Consider the following 21,397-nt stretch of genomic DNA (forward strand, 5'->3'; position numbering starts at 1 on the left):
ACCGCTGTTTCCTTCTCCCTTCTTAGTCCTGTCGGCAGCCGGGGCCCCTTCTGAGGGCGAGTGCAGCCCGGGGAGGCCGAGTGAGTCCTTGGGGCTCTCACGCTGCAGACGTTCTGAGGGCCTACTGTGCGCTGCTGCTGGCGGGGCCTCGTTCTGTTGTGAGAGGGGCTGACGGTACCAGGAAGCACCAGATGTGTGCGGGGGAAAAAAAAATCGAGGCGGGTGGCGAGAAGGCAGGTCGCCCACGCAGCGCCGGAGGTGGCATTGACGGCGGGACGGAAGGGCCGGGTGCAAGCAGCCCGGTGAGCGGGGGTGGGGGGATGGGGGTGCCGAGCGCGGCAGCCAGTGGGACGGGGAGGGGTGGGTGCCCTGGGCCTCCAGGCAGCCCTGGAGGGCTGGGCCGGGAGGTGACTCCGTCAGCCTCATGCTTCTGAGACAAGATGTCCATTAGGACGTGTCTGGAGTTGACAGCTTGGGTTGGAGATTGAACGTGTTGTGACCCTTAAAATCCCAAGGACGCATATGTCCCCTGAGGCGTGAGGCCAGAGAGCGGGCAGGCGGGGGCTCAGGGCGTCCAGCACATGGTCGGGCACAGAGGAGGCGGCCAGGGCGCCGGGCGGGGGGCGAGGCAGCCGCCAATCCAGGCAGGAGGACGGGAGGTGACCTTGGGCTCAGAGGCCTGGCGGTCACCGCAGGTGGGTCCCCTGCCCTTGGACAGGAGGACAGATTGGCTGGGGTGGGAGCGGGAAACGGGCGAACAAAGGGGCGAGTGTTGTTTTTGTTGTGAAAACACGTGGTGTTTGTGTCCACGTTGGGGAGGGAGGAAGGGCCCCTGAGGGGAGACTCTGAGGGGCCGGGGTCCTGAGCACGGGGAGGAGGGCTGTTGGGTTGTGACAGGAGGGAGGAGAGGAAGGAGTGTGTGTGTCTGTGTAAGTGGAGGTGTGGGGGTCCTGCTCCGTTTCTGTCCATCTGTGCTGGAGGCCGAGGCCCGGAGCCGAGCAGAGGGGCTGGGGGCCGCGGAGAGGAGGCCTGAAGAGCCCCCAGAGGGCAGGACAGCCGGCTTCACAGACACGTGCAGGGCGCCCGGCCGCAGCCAGAGCAGGAGTGGGGTGCTGGAGAGGCACGCTGGTCGCCCCCCTTCCCCGGTGCTGGCAGGTCTGGGGGCGGGGGTTCCCAGCTGGGCCCCGGGAGGGAGCGGGGAGTGTGTTGAGCCTGTGAGGTCCAGGCCGGGCGTGCTGGGAGCCGCAGACCGGGGGCCGTGGCCGTCCTCGTGCAGAGTGTCGGGCCTCTGGGCCCGCGTGCCGTCTGCCAGCCCGCAGTGGCTGTTCTCAGGGTCCCGGCTCCTGGTCTCTTCCAGCCCGTGCGGGTGCGCCGGCTCCTGCGCCCCTTCTTCCTGATGCAGAACTCCTCCATGATGAAGAAGACGCTCAAGTGCATCAGGCGGTCGCTGCCAGAGATGGCCAGGTGGGCTCCGGTGCCAGGTGGGCTGGCAGAGCTGGGAGGGGCTCCCCTCCCCTGAGCTGGGGAGGCCGGTGGGTGGGCATTTGGGGGTCTCTGTCTCACACTCAGGGCGTTCCCCTAAATGACCTTGCTTTGAGCCCCGCCCCCTGCTGCATCCTGCGGGCACTTCGCACCTTGGCTCTGACCCCTCCCCTCCCCGCCATCCCCCTCCCCACCCCCATGACTCACGTGGATGACCCTTTCCCGTCCGGCCCAGGTTGATGGAAGCGGCCTTTCCCCTCTGAGAGTCTGGGGGTCCTGGGACGCTGCCTCTCCCAGGCCCCTGGGACACTTCCCTGGGGTTGCGCTTTTCCGCTGAGCGGGACCCCTGGGCGGGAGGGCGGCAGGTCTGGGGCGGAGGAGGGACCTGGCCCAGGGCCTCGGCTGCGGGAGCTCCCTGTGCGGCAGGTCGGCTGTCCTGGAGCCCCGTCTGCCCGGCGCTGAGTGCCGCTCTCGCCCCCAGCGTTGGTCTGCTGCTGGCCATCCACCTGTGTCTCTTCACCATGTTTGGGATGCTGCTCTTCCCCGGCAAGAAGGTACCGTGCGCTCTGCGCCCTGCCCTGTTCCCAGCCGGGCAGGCTCCCTGCAGGGTGATCGACAGCGCGGCCCCTGGTTAATCTGCCCGGTAGCTCTCGGGCCGGCAGAGATGGGGACCGGGTTAGGCTACCCGCCCGCCTCGTCACCAGGAGGCCAGTAGTGGCCCACCTGGACTCCAGGCATCTTTCTTCAAGCGGCCACACCTCCAGGGTGTCCGCCCCGGGCCTCCTGGGCTCTGGCTGCTCGGCCCTGCCTAGCTGCCTGTTCCTCCCCTTCCCAAGTCCCCTCTCTGCTGGGCCGGTTGCTGACCCGCCTTCTCCGTACCTCACTGAGACGGAGGCCCCTCAGACGAGCCATCAGGATGGCCCCTCGCCTCTCCAGAGGGCACCTGCCACCACTTCCTCCCCTCCCCGCGTGGGCCCCCTTCCCTCCCAGCCCCGCCCTGCTGCCCGGCCCCCGGCAGCTTGTTGCTGTGCGGAGGTGTCACCCGTGGGGCCTGCCTTGCATCTGCCGTCCCGTGTTCTTTCCTCATGTCCCGGCGGGGCTGTCGTGCGCCTCTGTCCTGGGATCGTGCCCGGTGCTTGGCCAGGGCTGGTCTGCAGTGAGTTCGTGGCAACACTCGGGGGTTGTGGCTCTGCTGCCCGTGAGGGAAGACGAAGACCATCCCTCAGACCCCGGGGAGGAGTTCCGCTTCGCGCATGCGTGTGTGTGTGTGTGTGTGTGTGTGCGCGCGTGTGTGTCTCTGTATATCTCTGTGGGTGCTGTGTGTGTGTGTGCGTGTCTGCGTGTCGGGGGCACCTAGGCTGTGAGGTGGGACTGGCTAACAGGCTCTCAGGCCCTGCGTGTCTGTCCAGTGACCCTGCTGTTCGCGGAGCCCAGGACAGGGGCGGTGGGTGCACTGGGCGAGGGGGGCTGGGGTGGGCCTCTGACCTGGGCACGCTGAGGGTTCCAGGGTGTCTGCTGGAGGGCTGGCCCTCGGGCGGCAGCTGGGAAAGCGGCTTGGCCAGGCTCCCTAAGTGATCAGGTGGTCATGTGTGTCTGGGCGCCATGCCTTCCATCCACACTGGGTGTAAGGCACACGGCGCAGCGTGTGGAGAGTCTGGCTGAGAGCGGGCGGGCTGGCCCCCGCGTGGGCCCTCTCTGTGTCTGGGCTGTGATGCTCTCTGCCGGGCTGCCCGAGAGCTGTTCACCTGCTCCGGTGGCTGGTGTCCGTGTGGGTGTGTGGCATCCCCGGACGCTGGCCCTTGGGCCTGGAGGTCCTGAGTTAGGTCCTGTCCGGCCTCCAGCTCGGAGCCCGCTGGGAGGTGATGGGGAGGTGCAGGTCTGGGGCTGCTGAGCCTGGGTGGGTGGTCCTGGCTTGCTGGGTCCGGGGCCTGGGCTTTGGTGGCCTAAGGCCCAGCCGGCACCTCAGCGCTGCCACGTCTGCTTCTGCAGGACAGGGAGCGACTGGCCCACTTCCGCAGCCTGCCCGAGGCTCTGACCTCCCTCCTGGTGCTGCTGACCACCGCCAACAACCCTGACGGTGCGGGACGCGGGAGGGTGGGGTGGGGCTGGGCTGGGGGCCCTGTTGGGCGGGGCGGGGTGGGGGGGGGGGGGGGGGGGGGGGGGGGGCAGTGCTGAGCCTGAGGGCCCAGCTCGGGGTGGGAGCCCCTAAAGCCTTTTTGTCCAGAGCTGGGGAATCAAAGTGTGATGTTGGAGCCCTCCCTCCTACCTTCCTTTCCTTCTTGATTTTCTTTTTCTCTTTTTCTAGTTTCCCTTCTCTCTCCTACTTTTTCCCTTTTTCTTCCCTTTCCTTTCCAATTTTCTTTCTCTGTTCCTTTCTCCTCTTCCCCTCGTTTTCTGCGTCCTGAGAAGCTAGAGATGGACGGTGTTCTTTGTGTGGTGACGGATCAAGCTGTGCTCAGCGGGGCCCTTGGTGGTCTCCTCTTTGCGGCCCAGCCATGGGGTGAGGCTTGGCCGCACCGCGTGGGAGAGGCCCTGGGGTCTCCGGTGGCTGTGACACTCACTGTGTCAGGGTTGCTGAGGGGGCCTCTGTTTGCTCGGGCCGGGGATGTGGCCAGGATGGGGTGGTCACGGTCCTCTGGGGCTCAGCTGTGGCCTGGCCGCCCTGGCTGAGGCCTTTCTTCTTGGGCTCAGATGGTCACTGACCATAGAGACCCTCCCAGGAGGGTAGCCACTGGCTTTCATACCTGGGGAGAGCTGCGCTCGGGACCCTGAGCACCGTCCCCACGTGTCCTGTGAGTCCTCGAGTCACCCAAGGGAGAGCTGAACTTTCAGTCTGGGAGGCGTGGTCATGGGGAAGCCTAGAGGATGAGCATCCTTGAGAGGTAGTGAGTTCCCTGTCCCCGTGGGTGTGCAAGCAGAGGCGTGAGGGGCAGAGTTGGACGAGAACACCTCCCAGCTCTCCTAACACGGGGCCCGCCTTTCTGTTGAGAAGGCAGCGGTGTGAGACAATGAAGGGAATCACTGGACGCTGGCTCTGTGGGTGTGTTTTATTTCCTTTAATTTCTTTCAGTGATGATTCCTGCCTATTCCAAGAACCGGCTCTACGCCATCTTCTTCATAGCCTTCACCCTGATAGGTGAGTCTGGGCAGGTCTGCAGGGTCACGTGGGGCAGACAAGATCCCGAAAACTCGGGGCTGGGTGTGCTTCCCAGATCCTGCAACTTCACCTCAGTGGACCCCCTAACCCTGTGACCGCACTTCGGCCTGACCTCCCCAGTCCTGTGACTTCATCTCTCTGTGGCCCGTCCGTGGTTTTCATTCCGTGACCACCGATGACTTGTCCTCAGTGCCCCTGCTGGGCAGGCCGGGTGGCGCCCCCATCCGCAGACGAGGCCCCCAGGCCCCAGGCCCTGTCTCTGCCCATCTGGGCCCTTCTTGCTGCTCACCTTCTTGCTATGCCCGTGTCGACCCTCTGGGCCCCCATCGCTGGTGCTCCTTCCAGACTCTGCCCCTGCCCGTGTGGTCCCCACTGACAGGGGTCCCCACTGACCATGGCCTTTTCCTCTCCAAGGGAGCTTGTTTTTGATGAACCTGCTGACGGCCATCATCTACAATCAGTTCCGGGGCTACCTGATGGTGAGCTGAGCTGCCCACCCTGCCCGGCTGTGAGGGGAGCTGTCCCTGGAAGCCTGGCGGGGAGCTGACCAGCGGGGGGGCAGGGGGGACAGGGTCCGCAGTGGTCTCGGTGCTGCCCCGGCTCTCTCTTGTCGGGGAGGGGGACTGGGCCCATCCTCCCTCCCTGCCCCCCAGGCGGTGCTGTCCCCAACGTCACCCTGGGGTCCCTCCCCTGCCCCGCCTCCTCTAGAGGGAGCTGCAGTCTTCTTGCAGTGACCCCAAACCCACCTTGCAGGGGGGCCAGGGACCCCAAATCTGCTGAGAAGAAACGCATACCTTAGTGAATTACACAGCGAGTGGCTACCGGCAGGACCAGCCCTTGTTGTCCCCTGATGCCCACGGGGCAAGGAGCTGCTCCCCGGGCTGCCGGTGGGCGGGGGCTGCCCGAGGACAAGGGGCTGGGCGGCTGGGGAGAGGGCTGAGCTGAGCCCCTCAGAGCCATACTCTTTGCAGAAGTCTCTGCAGACCTCACTGTTGTGGAGGCGCCTGGGGATCCGGGCTGCCTACCAGGTCCTCTCGTCCATGACGGCAGAGGGAGAAGCCCACCCCGAGGGGTGAGTGTGGGGCTCCGGCCCTCTTCCCCTGGGGCTGCTCTGGGAGGGGGTGTTCACGGGGGGGATGTTTCCTGAGCGCCCAGTCTGTGCCGAGCTCCCTGCTGGCAGCGGGTTGCAAGCCTCCTTTGTGATCACGAAGACGTCCCTGGGCTTCCAGGGTTTCTTTCCGTGGTCCTTGCGTCTGAGTTAACTCGTGTGTCCTCGTGACCCGCTGGAGATCCCTGGCTGGTGAGGGGCCGTGTGCTCTGACCTGTCCCCCCCTCCAGGGGCACCCTTCCCACACCCTGGTGCTGTGACCCGTGTGTTGGGACCAGAGGGGCCCGGGACACATGTCGACTCTGCCGCCTGGCTTGGAGGCCGTGTCACCGGGGAAGCTTCAGTGCCCCCTGCTCGTTAGCCGCGGGGCCTGTCGGATTGCACCCCCTTCCCAGCTTCAGCTGCTCCTCTCTATGGCGGAAGATGAGGTCTCGGGGTTTTGGAGACAGGAGGACCATGAGGCGCTCCTTCTTGGAGGCCCTGTCATCGCCCGGGGCTGCTCAGGCCAGAGGTTGGGGCGCCCGAGGGTGCTGATCTGGCTGGGCTCACGGGGGGGCGTTTTCCCCACAGAGTCGGGGTGAAGCCCCAGGACTTCCTGCAGGTGCTTCAGAAAGTCCAACTGGGTAGTGACCGCAAACAGGCCATCACGGAGGTACCGGTCCCCCCGCCCCCGCCTTCCCCTGCCAGCGCCTCTGGGCTCCGGGCGTCAAGTGGGTGTCATTGCGGATCAGCCGGGCTGGCCCAGTCCGGGTGGGGCCAGGGGCAGCTCCCCCCTCCTGCCCTCAGCCCAGCTTCTCGGTTGACCAGTGCTTTCCTGCTTTGCAGAAGCTGCATTCCCGCAGTGGGGACCTGCTGTCAGCCGACGAGTTTCAGAAACTCTTCGATGAGTTTGACAAAAGGGTGATCAAAGAGGTAACGGGCCAGACCAGAGTCACCTGCCCAGTGCCAGGGCCACCCGGGGTTAGGGGGAAGTCCTTGGTGTCTGTTGGCATTGATCATCTGGGTCACGCTTAGTGACCAATGCCAGGACTTGCCTTCCCAGGGATTCTGGTCCCTAGGATGGTACGTGGGAACAGAGATGGTGTGGCTCTTGGGGAGATTTTGTTGACCTCATGAAATTCACAGACCACAGGGACTGTTGTCTTGACCCAGAGGAACTTTCCAGACAGTTTTCTCCGTCTCCGTGATAGACTTTTATCCTCTTCCCATGTGTCCTAATCTGGGAGGTTCCTGAGTTTGTCTAAAACCTTTGTTTGTTGTCCTTGACACTGAGTTTTAAAGTTACCAAGTGGGCCTCAGCATCCAGCTCAGTGCTGTGTCCATAAGACCCTGGACCGCCTGCATTTTACGTAGCAGGTTTGTGGGAGGTGGGGGGGGTGGGGTGGGGTGGGTGAGGTGGGTGGCAGAGGTGCTGAGAGACAGCCGAGCTGTTCACAGGCAGACTGTGGGGGCAGCGGCGGGGGCTGCCACTGCAGCCACTTGGCCTTCAGAGGGCCAAGCCGGACTCGAACGGGGATTGGAGTGAAGAGGTGGAATCGGACATCTCCTGCTGATTGGACTCCTAGCAGCTCTGTGTCACCGTTGAGTCAGTCAGCTCAGCTTCTGTAACAAATACCACAGCCTGGAGGTGCTTAAGTAACAGGGCTTATTATCTCCCAGTCCTGGAGGCTGGAAGTCTGAGATCCCGGTGTGGGCAGGGCTGGGTCCTCCTGAGGCCTCTCTCCCTGGCGTGTAAATGGCTGTGTTCTTCCTGTGTCCTCACAGGGTCGTCCCTCTGTGTGTGTCTGTGTCCCAGTCTCCTCCTCTTATAAGCACCCCAGTCACGTTGGACTAGGGCCCCACCCCAGTGACCTCATTTCCCCCTAATTTCCTCTTAGGAGACTCTGACTCCAAATATAGTCACATCTGAGGTTCTGTGGGTCAGGATGTCAAAATACAATTTTGGGGGATACATCTTAGCCCACAACAAATGTCAGCTTCTCCAGGTCTTGTGGTCAGCCTCTGTGGCCTCAGGCCCCGGTCAGAGGTGGTTTTCCTAAGAACATGTTTTCCTGAGGTCTTTCCAGGTCACCTGGGGGCAGGCCCTGCTGGGCCTGGAGCTCCGGGTGGTGCGTACGTGGCATGTCTGTTGTCAGCAGCAGACTCATTGCGGCACCCTCAGGGCACGGGAGATGGTTGTAGGGACACACAGGCGGACACTTTGTATGTTAGTGCACATCGTACCTCTCTTGGGAAGAGGCTAGGCAACAGTGTCTGCTTCCAGGTGACTCGAAGGAAATAGTGAGTACGTGCCATCAGATGCAGATTTTGCAGAAACTGTGACGGTGGTCCTCAAACGACAGAAAATCAGGAAGCACCTTTCTAGATGATGGTCCTCATCCTGGGGCAGGAGGTTTGCTGGGCCCAGGACGCAGCTCTTGGCAGCTGTCATGTGATCCAGCCCTTTTCTGGGTGCAGGCTGACCTGGGCAGGAAGACGTCTGGGAAGGCGGGCTCCTTTCTCAGGGTTCGCTCGGTGGGGCCCACTGGGCCAGCCAGGCTCTCCCTGGGCACTTGCCTGCTGGCCTGTAGGATGCTGCTGGGTCCGGGTCTTCCAAAACCGACTCTCCCTTCCTCTTCTGGCATCAGGATCTGACGATATCAAAAAGGAGGTGCTGTGGTTGTGACTGGCGGAGCAGGGCACATGCTGGGCACAGACTCAGGGATGGTCTAACACGCAGGCCACGCCCCTGCCCTAACCACACCCCTGCTCTGGCCACGCCTTTCCTAGTGTGGTCCATGGGATGTTCTCTCTTCCCACAGCTACCTGGGTCTAAAGTCCAGAATTGTGATTTGAGATGGGAGTTTGGGTCCTAGAGGTTTGGGGAGCTGTGGTGTCCTTGCCTTGGTTTTATGACAGCCTCTTATCCCGAAATGCTGATTGCAAGGGGGCAGGCAGGTGCTTCACGGATTGTTAGCATGTGGGGGCTTGTCCCAGGTGCCCTGGCAGCCTGTGAATTTGGAATCGCTGCTGAAGAGAGGTGTTCTCCAGGCAGGCTGATACCAGGAAAGCATGAGCCTTTCACGAGAGCCCTCCCGTGTGTCGTCACCCCCGTGCATCAGCCTGGCCTCCGGTGCTGGTCAGTTCTTGCTAACTGGTTGTAGAGAAGGTGCTGTGCCAGCTTCTGAAAGTCTGTTTTTCTTTTAATAAGAAGCTTTTTGGGTTAAAAGCATAGCAGTCATTCATTATAGGTAGTAGAGAAAAATAGAAAAACCCACCCAGCTGTCCCCCTTCCCAGAGACAACCACTGAAATCATTTTAAGGTTTGTTATTTCTTGATAGCAAGGTAATCTATGAGTCCATACTTCTTGTAACCATTTAAACACCATGGATAATGCTGAAATCTCTCTTGGCCAATATATCAGTCTGGGTCCAAACAGGAGACAGAAACCACACAGTGGGTTTAGCAGGGGAAGTTTAGCATTAAGAAGTGTCAACTGTGATAAAAGAGTAACTGTAAGATACGAGGAAACTCTGCGCTACCTGAGGGGTGAGGGAGATACCTGAGGAAGAGCAGAGCTGGGAGGGGGCGCCTTCCCCAAGGCCAGGGTTCACACTCCCTTGGAGAAGTTGTGGTCCAGCCCACAGGGTGACAGAGACGTTTGCCGGTTTGCCCGGCCTGGAGCTGGTCTGCAGTCACTGGGCAAACAGGAAGCCACCCTCTGGGGTGCAGCAGGGATGGGTGCGGGTGCAGAGGGAATTGATACCTAATTCCCTCTGCACCTGCACCGTACTAGTGTGGGCAGGTGGCCTCTGGGCACCAGTTCCCACGTGGAGGACTGTGGGAAGATTGGGAACGTTCTTACCGGGTCAGGCTGTGGCTGTCCGTCACCGAGGGACCATGCGTCTGAGTGTGGGGCTGGGTCAGAGCTCCGTGGGTGTCCTCATCCCACTTGAGATGTGGCTATCATGACAGAGAAGCCGAGTGTTTAATTTGATCGGATTTAAATTTAAATCAAGTGGCCACGTGCAGTGAGCGGCCCCTGCGTGGGACAGCGCAGGCGTGGTCCGTCTCATGCTGCGGTGACCGCCCTGCGCCTCTGTCCTGGCTCTGGGGTGTGCTGAGCATGGGAGTGCTGGGTCTGACGGGTGTCTTCACGTTAGTATTTGTTGCCTAATTGCCCTCCTTTGAGTTCCACTCCAGCGTGGTCACGATGTGTGAGGTTCCTTCATTCTGTGCTGAGTTTTCATAGTTATTAGCTTGTAATTTATACATGTATTTTCACATGGCACTTTGCATACATTTAAGACGACTGTGTGATAGTCCGTCACGGGTTACTTACAGCATCAATGGCCATCTGGGTTATTTCCACCTCTCTCGGTGTTAGAAAGACCGTGATGAACATCTTTGCGCATAACACCGTTACTGTGTTTGAGACGATTTCCTTAGGCTGGAGAGCCTGGGATAGGAAGTAAGGTAGGAAGAGGTCAAACCCCAGGATAAGGGGGTACAGGCATCGTTGGGCCCCTGTGGCCATGGCCACCTCCGGCATGTTTCTGAGCATGTGTGTCCCCCCAGCACCCGCCGCGGCCCGAGTACTGGTCTCCGTTTCTGCAGAGCGCCCAGTTCCTCTTCAGCCACCGCTACTTTGACTACCTGGGCAACCTCATGGCCCTTGGAAACCTCGTGACCATCTGTGTGAGTGAGGATTTGCCCTGGCGTCTCCCACCCCCTAGATCTCTCACCTGCCCTTCCTCCTGGCTCCGGGGCTGAGTTGCCGTCCGCTCTGGCTCCGCAGGTGTTCCTGGTGTTGGATGCAGATGTGCTGCCCGAGGACCGTGATGACTTCGTGCTGGGGGTGAGCTCTCCAGCCGTGCGAGGTGATGGGGAGTTAGGGGGGTAGAGGGCACAGCCTCCCCACCTGGGGCCCCAGGTCCCTGGGAGGCTGGGCTGTTCTAGGGCATCACAGGGATGGCCCAGGGGTTGGGGTGCCGGCCATGGGAGGGCAGCCGGGAGCCCGTGCAGAGCCCCGGGTGAGCCGGCATGCGGGCCGGACGGCGGAGGGAGAGTTGTGTAGAGAGAATTCCTTTCCTAACATTCTGAGGTCTTGTCAAACTCCTTAGGAACTTAAAAACAATTTTTCCATTTTGGATTTTAAGCAAAAAGCTGTACACGCCCCCCCACCCCCCCATATTACTTAATGCCAGACCTTCACAAAGCATGTATTTTAAAGTTTATTTTAATGAAATATATTATGAATGATATTAAGTTGATGAAAACCATTGAATGTTCTCTAATTATATAAGAAAAGCTTGATTTGTCCAATTAAAAAATGACACATTAGGTCATGTATATTAAACATAGAGTTAAACTTACAGCATCAAAATTGAAGAAGTGGCTTCTTGACCTGCTATTTGAAATTCCTCTATTTTACACTTAAAGAAAATCAAATTTTCTACTTTCCTAATTTTTTTTTTTTTCCTGGATTCGACAGGAATTGTTCAGTCTCCTCTGTGTGAATAACATATTGCAGAGGTGGCTGGTTTTTATTCCTGACAAATGTCAAGTTGGATACAGTTGACCTGTATTTTATCTTTTTTAACAATAGTTTTTTTAAGCACTCGAGTCAGCTTGATTGCTTATGAGAGACTTCTGGTCAGATCAATGCCACGTAGGGTTCTTGAGGTGACTTTGCAGAATTCCATCATTTTATGCCCCTTGATAACTGCTCATAATGCAGGGTCGGAAATGTTTATTCTTCTGCCTCTAACGGTGATCTCTGTGTAGGTGTGAATGAGACAGCATTGGCTAAGAATATAGAATTTAGACTGGATGCCGGGCAAGGTGACTGCCGTGCTCTGCTGACCCCATGACCCCCCTCACCCCACCCCGACGTAGCCCCCTCTAAGGGAAGAGCTACTTGATACTTTACTTATTGGCTTCAAAAAAGACAGTGACCCCATAGCCCGAGACCAGCTTTGATGACGAGGCCTCCTAAACACATCCCCCCCGCGACTGGGAGGAGGCTGCTTAGAGCCAGGAGTTTCCGTGAGGGAAGGACACTGCCCGGTGTCCCCAGGAGATTGGACCAGAGGGGCCAGGTTGGAGGCGGAGACCCCCGAGGAGGCCAGGGGAGAGAGGCCTGGGGGTGGGGCTCCGGCTGTGGCCGTGGGGAGGGAGCCATGGGGCAGGTGTGGGTGACCCAGGCCCTGCCAGCATAGAAATGATGTGGGGCTGGGAGACACCGGGCCTGGGGGGTTGAGGGCCCGTCGGATGGTGGGGGGAGTCTGGGTCGGGGGATGCAGACATGTGAATTGTTGTTGAAGCCGTGCACGGGGTGCAGGTCACCCGAGGAGAGGGTATGGGGCAAGAAGGGGGCGCTGAAGATGCCCGTGTCTGGAGGTGCGGGGGGCTCGGGAAGAGCAGCCCAGAGGGGCCGAGGGGCAGCAGAGAAGTGGGAGGAGAGGGTCACGTGGCTCCGGCAGGGGCGGGATTTCGCCGTGTGCAGCTCCCGTGGTGGGTTTCGCCGTGTGCAGCAGGGCGGGATGCAAGGGGCCCTGTGGCGTCCAAGCCGCGTGGATCCCTCCTGGGCCCCATTGCGGGGGGCGGGGGGGGCGGGGGGCAGGGGCGGTTGGGGAGCCGGGCGGCACCGGGACTGAACGCCGGGTCCCGCTTCTCCCTTTTCAGATTCTCAACGGCGTCTTCATCCTGTACTACCTGCTGGAGATGCTGCTCAAGGTGTTCGCTCTGGGCCTGCAGGGGTACCTGGTCTCCTCCAGCAACGTGTTCGATGGGCTCCTCACCGTCGTCCTGCTGGTAAAGTCTGAGACGGGCCGAGGCGCGCTCTGGGGCGGGCGGGGAGCGCTCGGCGTCTGGCTGGGCCCGGGGGCCGCGGGCACTGGGGCTCCCGCCTCCGGTGACACAGGGGCTGGCTTCCCCCGGCTGAGCTGCTTGGCGGGCGGCTTCAGGAGGCTGGTTTCTGCTGCATCTGCGCATCGTGGGTGGGAGTGTGCAGCGGTGGCAGGCTGCCTCTCCTGACCCCTGGGGGAGGCCCCGAGGGAACCCGTGGTCCCCGCTGGCCAGTGGGGCCTCGACGTGGGCGAGGGAGGGGCAGGGGTTCGCAGGCACCGCGGGTCTTGGGACACCCTTCCCCAGGGCCTGGGGGAGTGAGGGGCCACGCCCGGTGGGCGTGTCACAGCGGCGATATTGGCGTGACACGTATTCGTATCTGATGGATTAGAGCCGTGGGCCCCTGGGAGCAGGAGGGAGACAGCTGACCGAGTAGCTTCTCCCGTGCCCGGGACTTGGCCGGCCCTTCCCGAGCCCTGCCCTTCGTGTGTGCAGCCCGACTCCTGAGGCCAGGTGTCTTGCTCAGCTGCAGGATGTCCCCACGTGGCACCCACCGTGGCGATAGGACCCCCCCTGGTCCTGATTTCTCCCTGGAACCCTCTTTGGGGGCAGCGTGTGAGAGCTGCCAGTGAGCCTTGCCGTAGCGAGCTTCTTTTCTTTTGTGATTAAAGGTTTTGGAGATCTCAACTCTGGCTGTGTACCGCTTCCCACACCCGGGCTGGTATGTGACCGTGGAGGACCCAGGGAGGCCTGGCTAGCGCCCCGGGGAAGGGTGTGCGCCCGGCTTCCGGCCGCTGGCCCGGGCAGCTCTAGAGCCAAACGCCCGACTGTCGGGGGAGCGGCCGCGGCTCCTGCCCTGCTGAGGCCTATGGGGACAGGCCCCGTCTCATCGCTCTTGGGGACTCTGTGCTTGTGCTTCGTAGCCGCCTTCAGAAGGGTAGCGTTCCCAGAGCCGGGACGGGGAGCTGTGGAGGTGCCGCCTGCAGTGCCCTGGCTCAGCGCCCCCTGACCCCCACCCCGGGATGGGACGCGGGGCCCAGGTGTGCTGGGGGCCAGAAGCAGGGAGGTCCTGGGGGCACTGGAATCGGGCTGGGGCCCTCCTCTGGTTGGAGGCCCTGGGACCTGGTGTTGTCACCTCCCACCCTGGGTGTCAGTTCACCTCCCCGTAGATGGCAGGGATGGCCCGGGGCTCGCTGAACTCATGCTGCCACGTGTTCTAGCCACGCAGAGCGATGGACATCTGGCCAGGGGTCCCAGGGCGCCTCGCAGTGTGGCTTGTGGCAGGCTTGGGGTCTCGCTGCCCAGAGTACAGCCGCCAGCAAGCACGCGTGCCGACCTCGGGCCCTCGGGCAGCCCTGGTGTCTCGGTCCCGCTGCTGGGCTGCTTCCGTCTCAGTGGAGCGGCTGGGAGTTGCCCAAGACGGGGATGGAGGTGGAAGGCTGCAGCTCCTTAGGGTCCCGGGAAGGGGCTGTGTCGGGAAGACGGGGGCTGTGCGGTCCTCGGCGGGGACCTGCGGCCTGGGAGCGGTGGGGCTGCTGCACCGCCCGGCACCTTGGGGCCGGCTCACCTTGTTTCTCAAGTGCGCTAAAACCCGCACTGGGGAGGCGGGGTGGGCTGGGGTTGGGGGGTGACATCTTGGGTGAGAATGGGTTTAAATTTAAATAGAAATGAGAGGCCAGTAAGGCCATGAGGGACACCAAGGGGACAGGGTCAGGGCTCAGGGGATGGCTCAGAGGTTAGGGAACGGTGTCAGAGGATAGGGGATGGGTCGGGGCCCCATCTCTCCCGGCTCTGCTGGGACCCGAGCTGGGCGTCCGGAACCTCAGTGTTCTCCCGTGTAGGACGGGGGTCGGGTAGCCCTGCGGCACTGCGGGGGGCTGTGCCCTGGAAGGTGTTGCCGTGACCGCCAGGGGCTGCAGGCGTGGGCGGCTCAGGCTCTGCCCTCTTGTCACGATGGAGCTGGTCCGGCTGGGGTTGGCTGCGGGGCGCGCTCCCGGCACTTCTGGGGCTCTCTCTGAGCCTCTGCGTCTCTGTCTCTGGACCCCGTGTCTCCCGTCTGCTCCTCGCCGGCCTCCGGCCTCCCCCAACCCGTCTGCACGTGTCTCCGCAGGAAGCCGGAGGTGCTGGGCCTGCTGTCGCTGTGGGACGTGACCCGGCTGGTGAACATGCTTGTAGTCTTCCGCTTCCTGCGCGTCATTCCCAGCATGGAGGTACCGCCCCCGCCTGCGCGCGCCGTGGCCTTGCTCTGGGAGCGGGCGCGCCTGGCGGGCAGGGAATGGGCCGAGCACTGCCCCCGCCACCTGGGGCCCTTCGGGCTGCGGCCCCGCCCTGCACTGCGGCTGGGCCGTGCCGGCGGCGGTTGGAAGTATGAGTGCCCAGCCCTGCTTTGTGGGTGAGGACAGCGAGGGGGTGCGGGGGACCCGTGGGAGGCCCCTCGGCCGGTCGCAGGGGTGGCCTCGTGCTCCTCGGGGTCCCTGACCTTTGCGAGGACCTGCTGTGCTCCCAGCCATCCTGCGTTTCTGGAAGGCCTTCGGCACGGGCTGCTGGTGGCTACTGGTGCTCATTTCCAGGACCCCCAGAGCAGGAGTGGGGCGGCCTGTGATCGTCTCTGAGCCTCGGTTTCTCTTAATGTTCCCACCCGGAGTAACACCCACCTTGAGGGGAGGGGAGGCGGGAGTCGCGTGCTCAGGCCCAGCTCCCGCCCGGCCCGGAGGCTCCCGTCAGCTTTCCTAAGCACTTTTCAGGAGAAAAGAAACCGAGGACTTCTGACCTCTTTCTAAGTGTCCAGGTCCTTCCCCTGGGCATGTCTGTCCTAACTACCAAGCTGCGCTCCTGGCCTGTCAGGGGAGTGACCTGTCACCCAAGGGTATTTCCCATCTGAAGGGGGCTCGGGGCTCCTGGGTGCACAGGGGTGCTGCTGCCCTTAGGCCTTCATACACACACACACACACCCCTGTGCGATTATGCACGCGCATACACATAGTGTACACAGGCATGTGATCACACACACACCCACAAGCACACATACAGTTACACACACGCACACGTAATCACACATCCACACAATCACATGCGTCATCTCACACATACACGTGATTATACACGTGCATGCACCAACACGTGTATACGTGGAACCACACACAATTGTATACACACGTGCATGTAATCACACACATACACATAATCATACACTAGAGCAACACAATATACGCTTATACAAACAAGCACAACTGTATATACGTACACAGATAATCACACGTGTGCGTTTGTACACACATGCGTGACCACCTGTACACGCCTGTATACACATGCGCACATGCATGTACACACATGCACACGATCACACGTGCACACACGTACAGCATGGTCCCCGCCTGCTACCATCCAGCGCTGTGTCCTCCTGACTTACCAGGTGGGGTAACCAGGCTGCTTGGAAAGCCCTTCTCCGGGGCTCAGGGTGGCCTGTAGCCGGGGTTCCTGACGGGGTCTCTGAGGCCCCATCTCAAACCCTGTCACCCGGGGCTGACCGGCCGTCTCCAGGTCGGCATTTCTTAGGAGCCTCCAGATCAGGAAGGAGCTGACCCGGCCTGAGTGGGTTGGTGGGCAGTGTGGGCCTCGGCCCTGCACACCATGGCTTCACCAAGGGGCTTGGACTTAGACCCATCTGAGGCTGGGTGGGTGGAGGTATCTGCAGGGAAGGGGGTATATGCATCTGCGTGGGTGGGTGTATGCAAGTGTGAGTATGTATGGGTGGGCATGGAGGTGTGAGCGTGTGTGTGTACAGGTATCGGTATACAGGTGTGTATGGGTGGCTGTGGGTGTGTGTACAGGTGCGTGTACAGGTGAGGTGTGTATGGGTGTGTGTACAGGTGTGTGTACAGGTGAGGCGTGTATGGGTAGCTGTGGGGTGTGTGTACAGGTGTGTGTGTGAGGCCTTGGGTGTGTGTGTACAGGTGTGTATGGGGGCCTGTGGGTGTGTGTACAGGTATGTGTACAGGTGAGGCATGTATGGGTGGCTGTGGGTGTTTGTACAGGTGTGTGTGTGAGGCCTTGGGTGTGTGTGTACAGGTGTGTATGGGGGCCTGTGAGTGTGTACAGGTGCATGTACAGGTGAGGTGTGTCTGGATGCCTGAGGGGTGTGTGTACAGGTGTGTGGGTTGGGAAGTCACCAGTCTCCTCCTGCCTTTCCAGGTCAGCGTTGGGTGGTGGGCGGGTTGGTGTCACCTCAGTGGGACCAGGAGGAATCGGGTCTGTGCTTTCTCCCTGTCTCAGCTGATGGCCGTGGTGGCTAGTACCATCCTGGACCTGATCAAAAACATGCGGGCTTTCGGCGGGATCCTGGTGGTGAGTCTGGCTGCCTGCGCTGGCCCCTCGGGGGAGTGGAGCTGGACCGTTGGATGGGGAGCCAGAGCTCAACAGGAAGCTGGTGGCCTTCGGAAGGAGGGTCCCTGTGTTAGGGGAGCGGGTGACCAGGGCCCAGGAAGCGCAGGGCGGGGCAGGAAGCCAGAGAGAGGAGCTCGGGGCTGGTCTGGCTGGAGGCATTACCTGACCACACCCCTTCCCGAGCCAGAGATCCTCTTGGTCACTTCTGAATCCCTCCTGTGTCCTGGGCCAGGGGCCACACTGAGAAGATGAAAGATGGAAGAGGCACCAGGGACCCTTCAGGGCCCCCAGAGCCCCCAGTGGGGTTTGGTCAACCATCCTTGCTCAGAGAGATTTCGAGAACTCACAGTCACTTTTGCTCAGAGAGCCGCGATGTCCCCCACCCTGGGGTCAGCCCTTCCCGCCCCCCGCCCGCTGTTGACTCTACCCTGTGGCCCAGGTGGGGCAGGGACCCTGGGTGCTGCTCCAGGTACGAGGCTTGGAGGGCAGGAGGGAAGGTGACAAAGCCCTGCTGCTTCTTGTTTTGGACAATAAGGGGGCTCCTGTGGCACTCTGGGCTGTCATGGGATGCTAGAGGTGGCACCTTGCTTCGGGCACTGCCCCCAGACCCCTATTTGCACAGTGGAGGAAACAGGCCCAGAGCGGGGCTGGGTTAGCCTGGGGCGTGCGCCTCTTCGCGGCACCCCCCTCCCCCCACCGGGCATGCTGGGGACAGGTCGGGGGCGGCCAGCAGCCGCTTCTCTGACCGTGGCACAAGGCTGCCCAGCGGTGCACTCAGACGTCTCCTGATGGACGTGGGGAGAGTGGTGGGACTTCTCCGGAGGGACCTGGCCAGCTCCCGGCCACCCTTCCACGGCACACCGTCCCCTGGCCCTCGCCGTCCTGTTCTCAGTGGAACCCTCTTCCTGCCATACCAGCCCTGGAGGAGGGGTGGACAGCCTCAGTTCTTAGGCCTGGGCCCCCGGTTTATCTTGGGGCTCCCCACGGTGGCTCCTCCCCGCTTCCCTCTGGCGCAGGTGCCTGGGAGCACGTGTTCCCGGGGAGGCCGGCAGTGCCCGCAGTTGGGGATCCCTGCTGGAATGCCGCCCTCGCAGGCCTCAGCCTGGCTTTGCGGGGGTCCCTCTGGGGGGTGCTGACAGGCCCCGCCTGCCTCCCTAGGTGGTCTACTACGTCTTTGCCGTCGTCGGCATCATCCTGTTCCGAGGCGTCATCGTGGCTCCTGGAAACAGCAGGTGAGGGGGGCTCCTAGGTGCGGAGAGCGCCTCGCCTCTGGGGGCGCTGGAGCCGGGGTGACGGGGCGGGGCAGGGGGTGGAGGGGTGAGGCTCAGCTCCCAGGAGGGGCCTCCTGGCTCCTCTTTCTTCCTTGGCCTCTCCACCGCCCGCCCCTCACCGAAGCCCTCCCTAGAACCTGCCCTGAGGGTGTTTCCCGTGCCGGCTCAGAGCCCCCAGCCGTGCCCCTTTCTGGACCTGCAGGCCAGGCCGCGCGCCGGCAGAGGGGGCGTCCAGGGCCAGGCCTGAACTGTAGGGCCGGGGGCTCCCCCGGGCCGGCCGCTGGCCGTGTGTGTCCACAGCGCTTGCCTTCTCGCTGCCCTTAGTGCCTCCGAGGTCGGGGGCCGTCTCCTCTTTCCCCCGCTTTCTCAGGAGCCCAGCTGGGTCCACGCCGAGCAGGGGCCGCGGCGGTGCCAGGGCGCCCGGCTGTGTGTCCTGCCCCCGCCTCACAGCGACCCGGCTTGTGCCCCCCCCCCAGCCTGGCCCCTGACAACGGCTCCGCGCCCTGCGGGAGCTTCGAGCAGCTGGAGTACTGGACCAACAACTTCGACGACTTTGCCGTGAGTCCTGCGCCCCCCGCCCCTCGGGACCCCCGCCCCCGCCTCCCGCGGCCTCCTGGACCCTGCGTCTGCCGCCCCACAGGCCGCCCTGGTCACTCTGTGGGACGTGATGGTCGTGAACAACTGGCAGGTGTTCCTGGACGCCTTCCGGCGCTACGCGGGCCCGTGAGTGACCCGTCCTGGCGGCCCCGACCGCGGCTCTGCGTGGGGTGCGCGTCAGGGTCTACACCTCCCGGGGACGGCGGGGCGTGTGCAGGAGCAGGTGGCCGCTGGGGGCCGTGACGGCGGGGCTCGTGGGGTGAAGGGGCTCAGCCTGGAGCTTGCGGAGCTCAGACGGGCCCCCGCTCTCGCCGGCCGAGCGCCCCTAAAGGCCAGGCTGGGCCAGCTCGAGGGCGGGAACGGCGACGTCGCGGGAGCAGCTGCGCTCGGCTCAAGGGCAGCCCCGGCGGCCTCCTCGTTCTCCGCAGGTGGTCCAAGATCTATTTTGTGCTGTGGTGGCTGGTGTCGTCCGTCATCTGGGTCAACCTGTTCCTGGCTCTGATTCTGGAGGTATCGGCGACCCTGCCCGGGCTCTTCTCTGTTGGAGTTGCTAACTTGCTGATGGGGGCCCACCTGGAACTTGGTCCAAAGAGGCCGTGCTGGGTTCGGGCAGCCCTGGTGGGTTCGGGCTCCGTCCTCCCTTAGGGCTGCTCGCCCTGGCTGCTGGGGGCCTCTTGGAATGTTCCTGACCTTTGACCTCTGGGAGGGGGGCCGGAGGAGGGCTCTCAGGCATCTGCTCCCGTAGGAGCTGGTGGCCTTGGGTCCCGATGTCCAGGGTGGGCTTCTCAGCCAGGCCGACACTGTGGGGTTGGGGTAGGGGGACAAGGCTGGTTCCACGCAGGGCCCACGCCTACTGGCCACCCGTCCCTCCCTCCCTCTTGCCAGAACTTCCTTCACAAGTGGGACCGCCGCAGTCACCTGCAGTCCCTCACAGGGGACCTAGAGGCCACCTCTGAGGTGACCGTGGAGCTCTTGTTCAGGTGTGTGGAGGGGGGAGGCGGTGGGCGGGAGGTTGGTCCCCACGAGCCCGGGGTCTGCCTCCGCTCCTGTGCGGGGCCGGGACTCTGTCCTGCTCTCCGGTGAGCATATTTAGGGAAGCACCCTCAGGTTCCGGTGGTCTCCAGGTGATCCTGTTGGTGGGTGTAGCCAGGTGGCCCGAGGAAGCCTCGCCCTTCTCTTCTCCATGGTAACCTGGAGAGTGTCCCTCTGCTGGTTCAGAGAAGTGGCAGTCGTCCCAGAGTCAGCCCCGGGAGGTCAGACTGCCGTCTCTGAGCGTTTGCTGTGTTGTTACAGCCACGCGGAGAGCCGTCCTCCCGGGCTTTGAGGGACGCCACGTACGCATCCCAGAGACGGACCCGAGTCCCTGGGGGGTGGTTCCGAGGGGCCCCTCGTCCCGAGCGCTGACGGGGCTTCTGCGTCAGCTGTGCTCACCTGCTCCTCTGGAGGTGCCCAGGGCTCCCCGTCCATGCTGTCCCCGATTCCGCAGGGATGTCCTGGAGGAACCGACGGAGGAGGAGCTGATAGAGAAGCTGAGCCACCACCCGCACCTGCAGCTGTGCAGGTGACGTCCAGGCGCCTTCCTGGCTGGGGCGGCGGCGGGTGATGTGGCCTCAGGAGGGGCGCCGGTCGGGGGAGGAGGCGGCTGCGGCCCAGTGGAGAGGCTTTTCCCTTGGGCAGAACCACCGTGCGCGCCGAGGCTGGGACAGACGCAGGCCTTGCTTTGCAGCCGAGCTGGGCCGCCTCCGCAGCCCCTAGGGCGCTGGCCACACCACTTTCTTTTATAAGCTGCTTCCCTGAGACTTATTTTTCTAAATATGGAAAGAGGGCGACTCCGCAGGGACCTTTGAGACAGTGTGAAAGGGAGGGCAGCGGCTCTCCCCCTGTGCCCTGTGATTTCCGTGGTGCCTTCACTGCCGGTGGCCTTCAGGGACCAGAGGCCCGCGTGAGGCCCGCACAGGCCAACCGGCAGCTTTCCAGGGCATTAAGCTTGGGATCCTGGTTTTACATGATAAGAATCTGGACTTTTTATTATTGTATGGCTCGTGTGAGTGTGATTGGGTGCGTTTCTTTATGGGTGAGAATGCCAATCATCTCCATCAATAAGTCTTGCACGGAATGAGATTGTCATCCTTATTCCGACACGACTGTGCTTCTCTGGAATGGGGCCACCAGGTCTCAGCCTGTCAGAAGCCAGTGCTGTGGTTGGACCAGCCCTTGTGGTTCGTACTGTGTTAGCAAGATGCCTTTCAGCAACCACCGTCAGGAAACTTTGAAAAAATAAAGGTTTATTACTTACAAGACCTGGAAATTACATAGTACACCTGGGGCCGCACAGCGAGGTCTTGGGTAGAGAGAGAGAGAGTGTGGGCCTGGGGTTATGCTTTTGTTGGGATCGAGGGTTTCAGGGGCTCACTCTTTTCTGTGTTGGGTCTTCGTCTCTGTGCGAGGGCTTTCTCCAGCTGCGGCGAGCGGGGGCCACTCTTCATCGCGGTGCGCGGGCCTCTCACTGTCGGCGGCCTCTCATTGCGGAGCACAGGCTCCAGACGCGCAGGCTCAGTAGTTGTGGCTCA

The 21,397-nt window shown here is 62.2% G+C and overlaps 1 protein-coding gene across 1 annotated transcript in view; it reads left to right on the top strand.

Annotated features, from left to right (window-relative positions):
- The window catches only part of TPCN2 (two pore segment channel 2), a 31,464-nt gene extending 10,339 nt beyond the window's left edge, over nt 1-21,125 (top strand). Inside the window, 20 exon segments of the mRNA XM_036862101.1 lie at nt 1,358-1,464; nt 1,964-2,036; nt 3,472-3,559; nt 4,553-4,618; nt 5,054-5,118; nt 5,611-5,711; nt 6,318-6,399; nt 6,573-6,659; nt 10,306-10,425; nt 10,526-10,585; nt 12,415-12,543; nt 13,248-13,297; nt 14,687-14,786; nt 16,849-16,920; nt 18,118-18,191; nt 18,707-18,788; nt 18,871-18,953; nt 19,256-19,337; nt 19,713-19,807; nt 20,314-21,125. Of these exon segments, the coding sequence (XP_036717996.1) occupies nt 1,358-1,464; nt 1,964-2,036; nt 3,472-3,559; nt 4,553-4,618; nt 5,054-5,118; nt 5,611-5,711; nt 6,318-6,399; nt 6,573-6,659; nt 10,306-10,425; nt 10,526-10,585; nt 12,415-12,543; nt 13,248-13,297; nt 14,687-14,786; nt 16,849-16,920; nt 18,118-18,191; nt 18,707-18,788; nt 18,871-18,953; nt 19,256-19,337; nt 19,713-19,807; nt 20,314-20,392 (1,695 nt within the window). The 3' untranslated portion in view covers nt 20,393-21,125.
- The last annotated feature ends 272 nt before the right edge of the window (nt 21,126-21,397 follow it).

Source organism: Balaenoptera musculus, chromosome 8, assembly GCF_009873245.2.
Source record: "Balaenoptera musculus isolate JJ_BM4_2016_0621 chromosome 8, mBalMus1.pri.v3, whole genome shotgun sequence".
In the NCBI taxonomy this organism is placed as follows: Eukaryota; Metazoa; Chordata; class Mammalia; order Artiodactyla; family Balaenopteridae; genus Balaenoptera; species Balaenoptera musculus.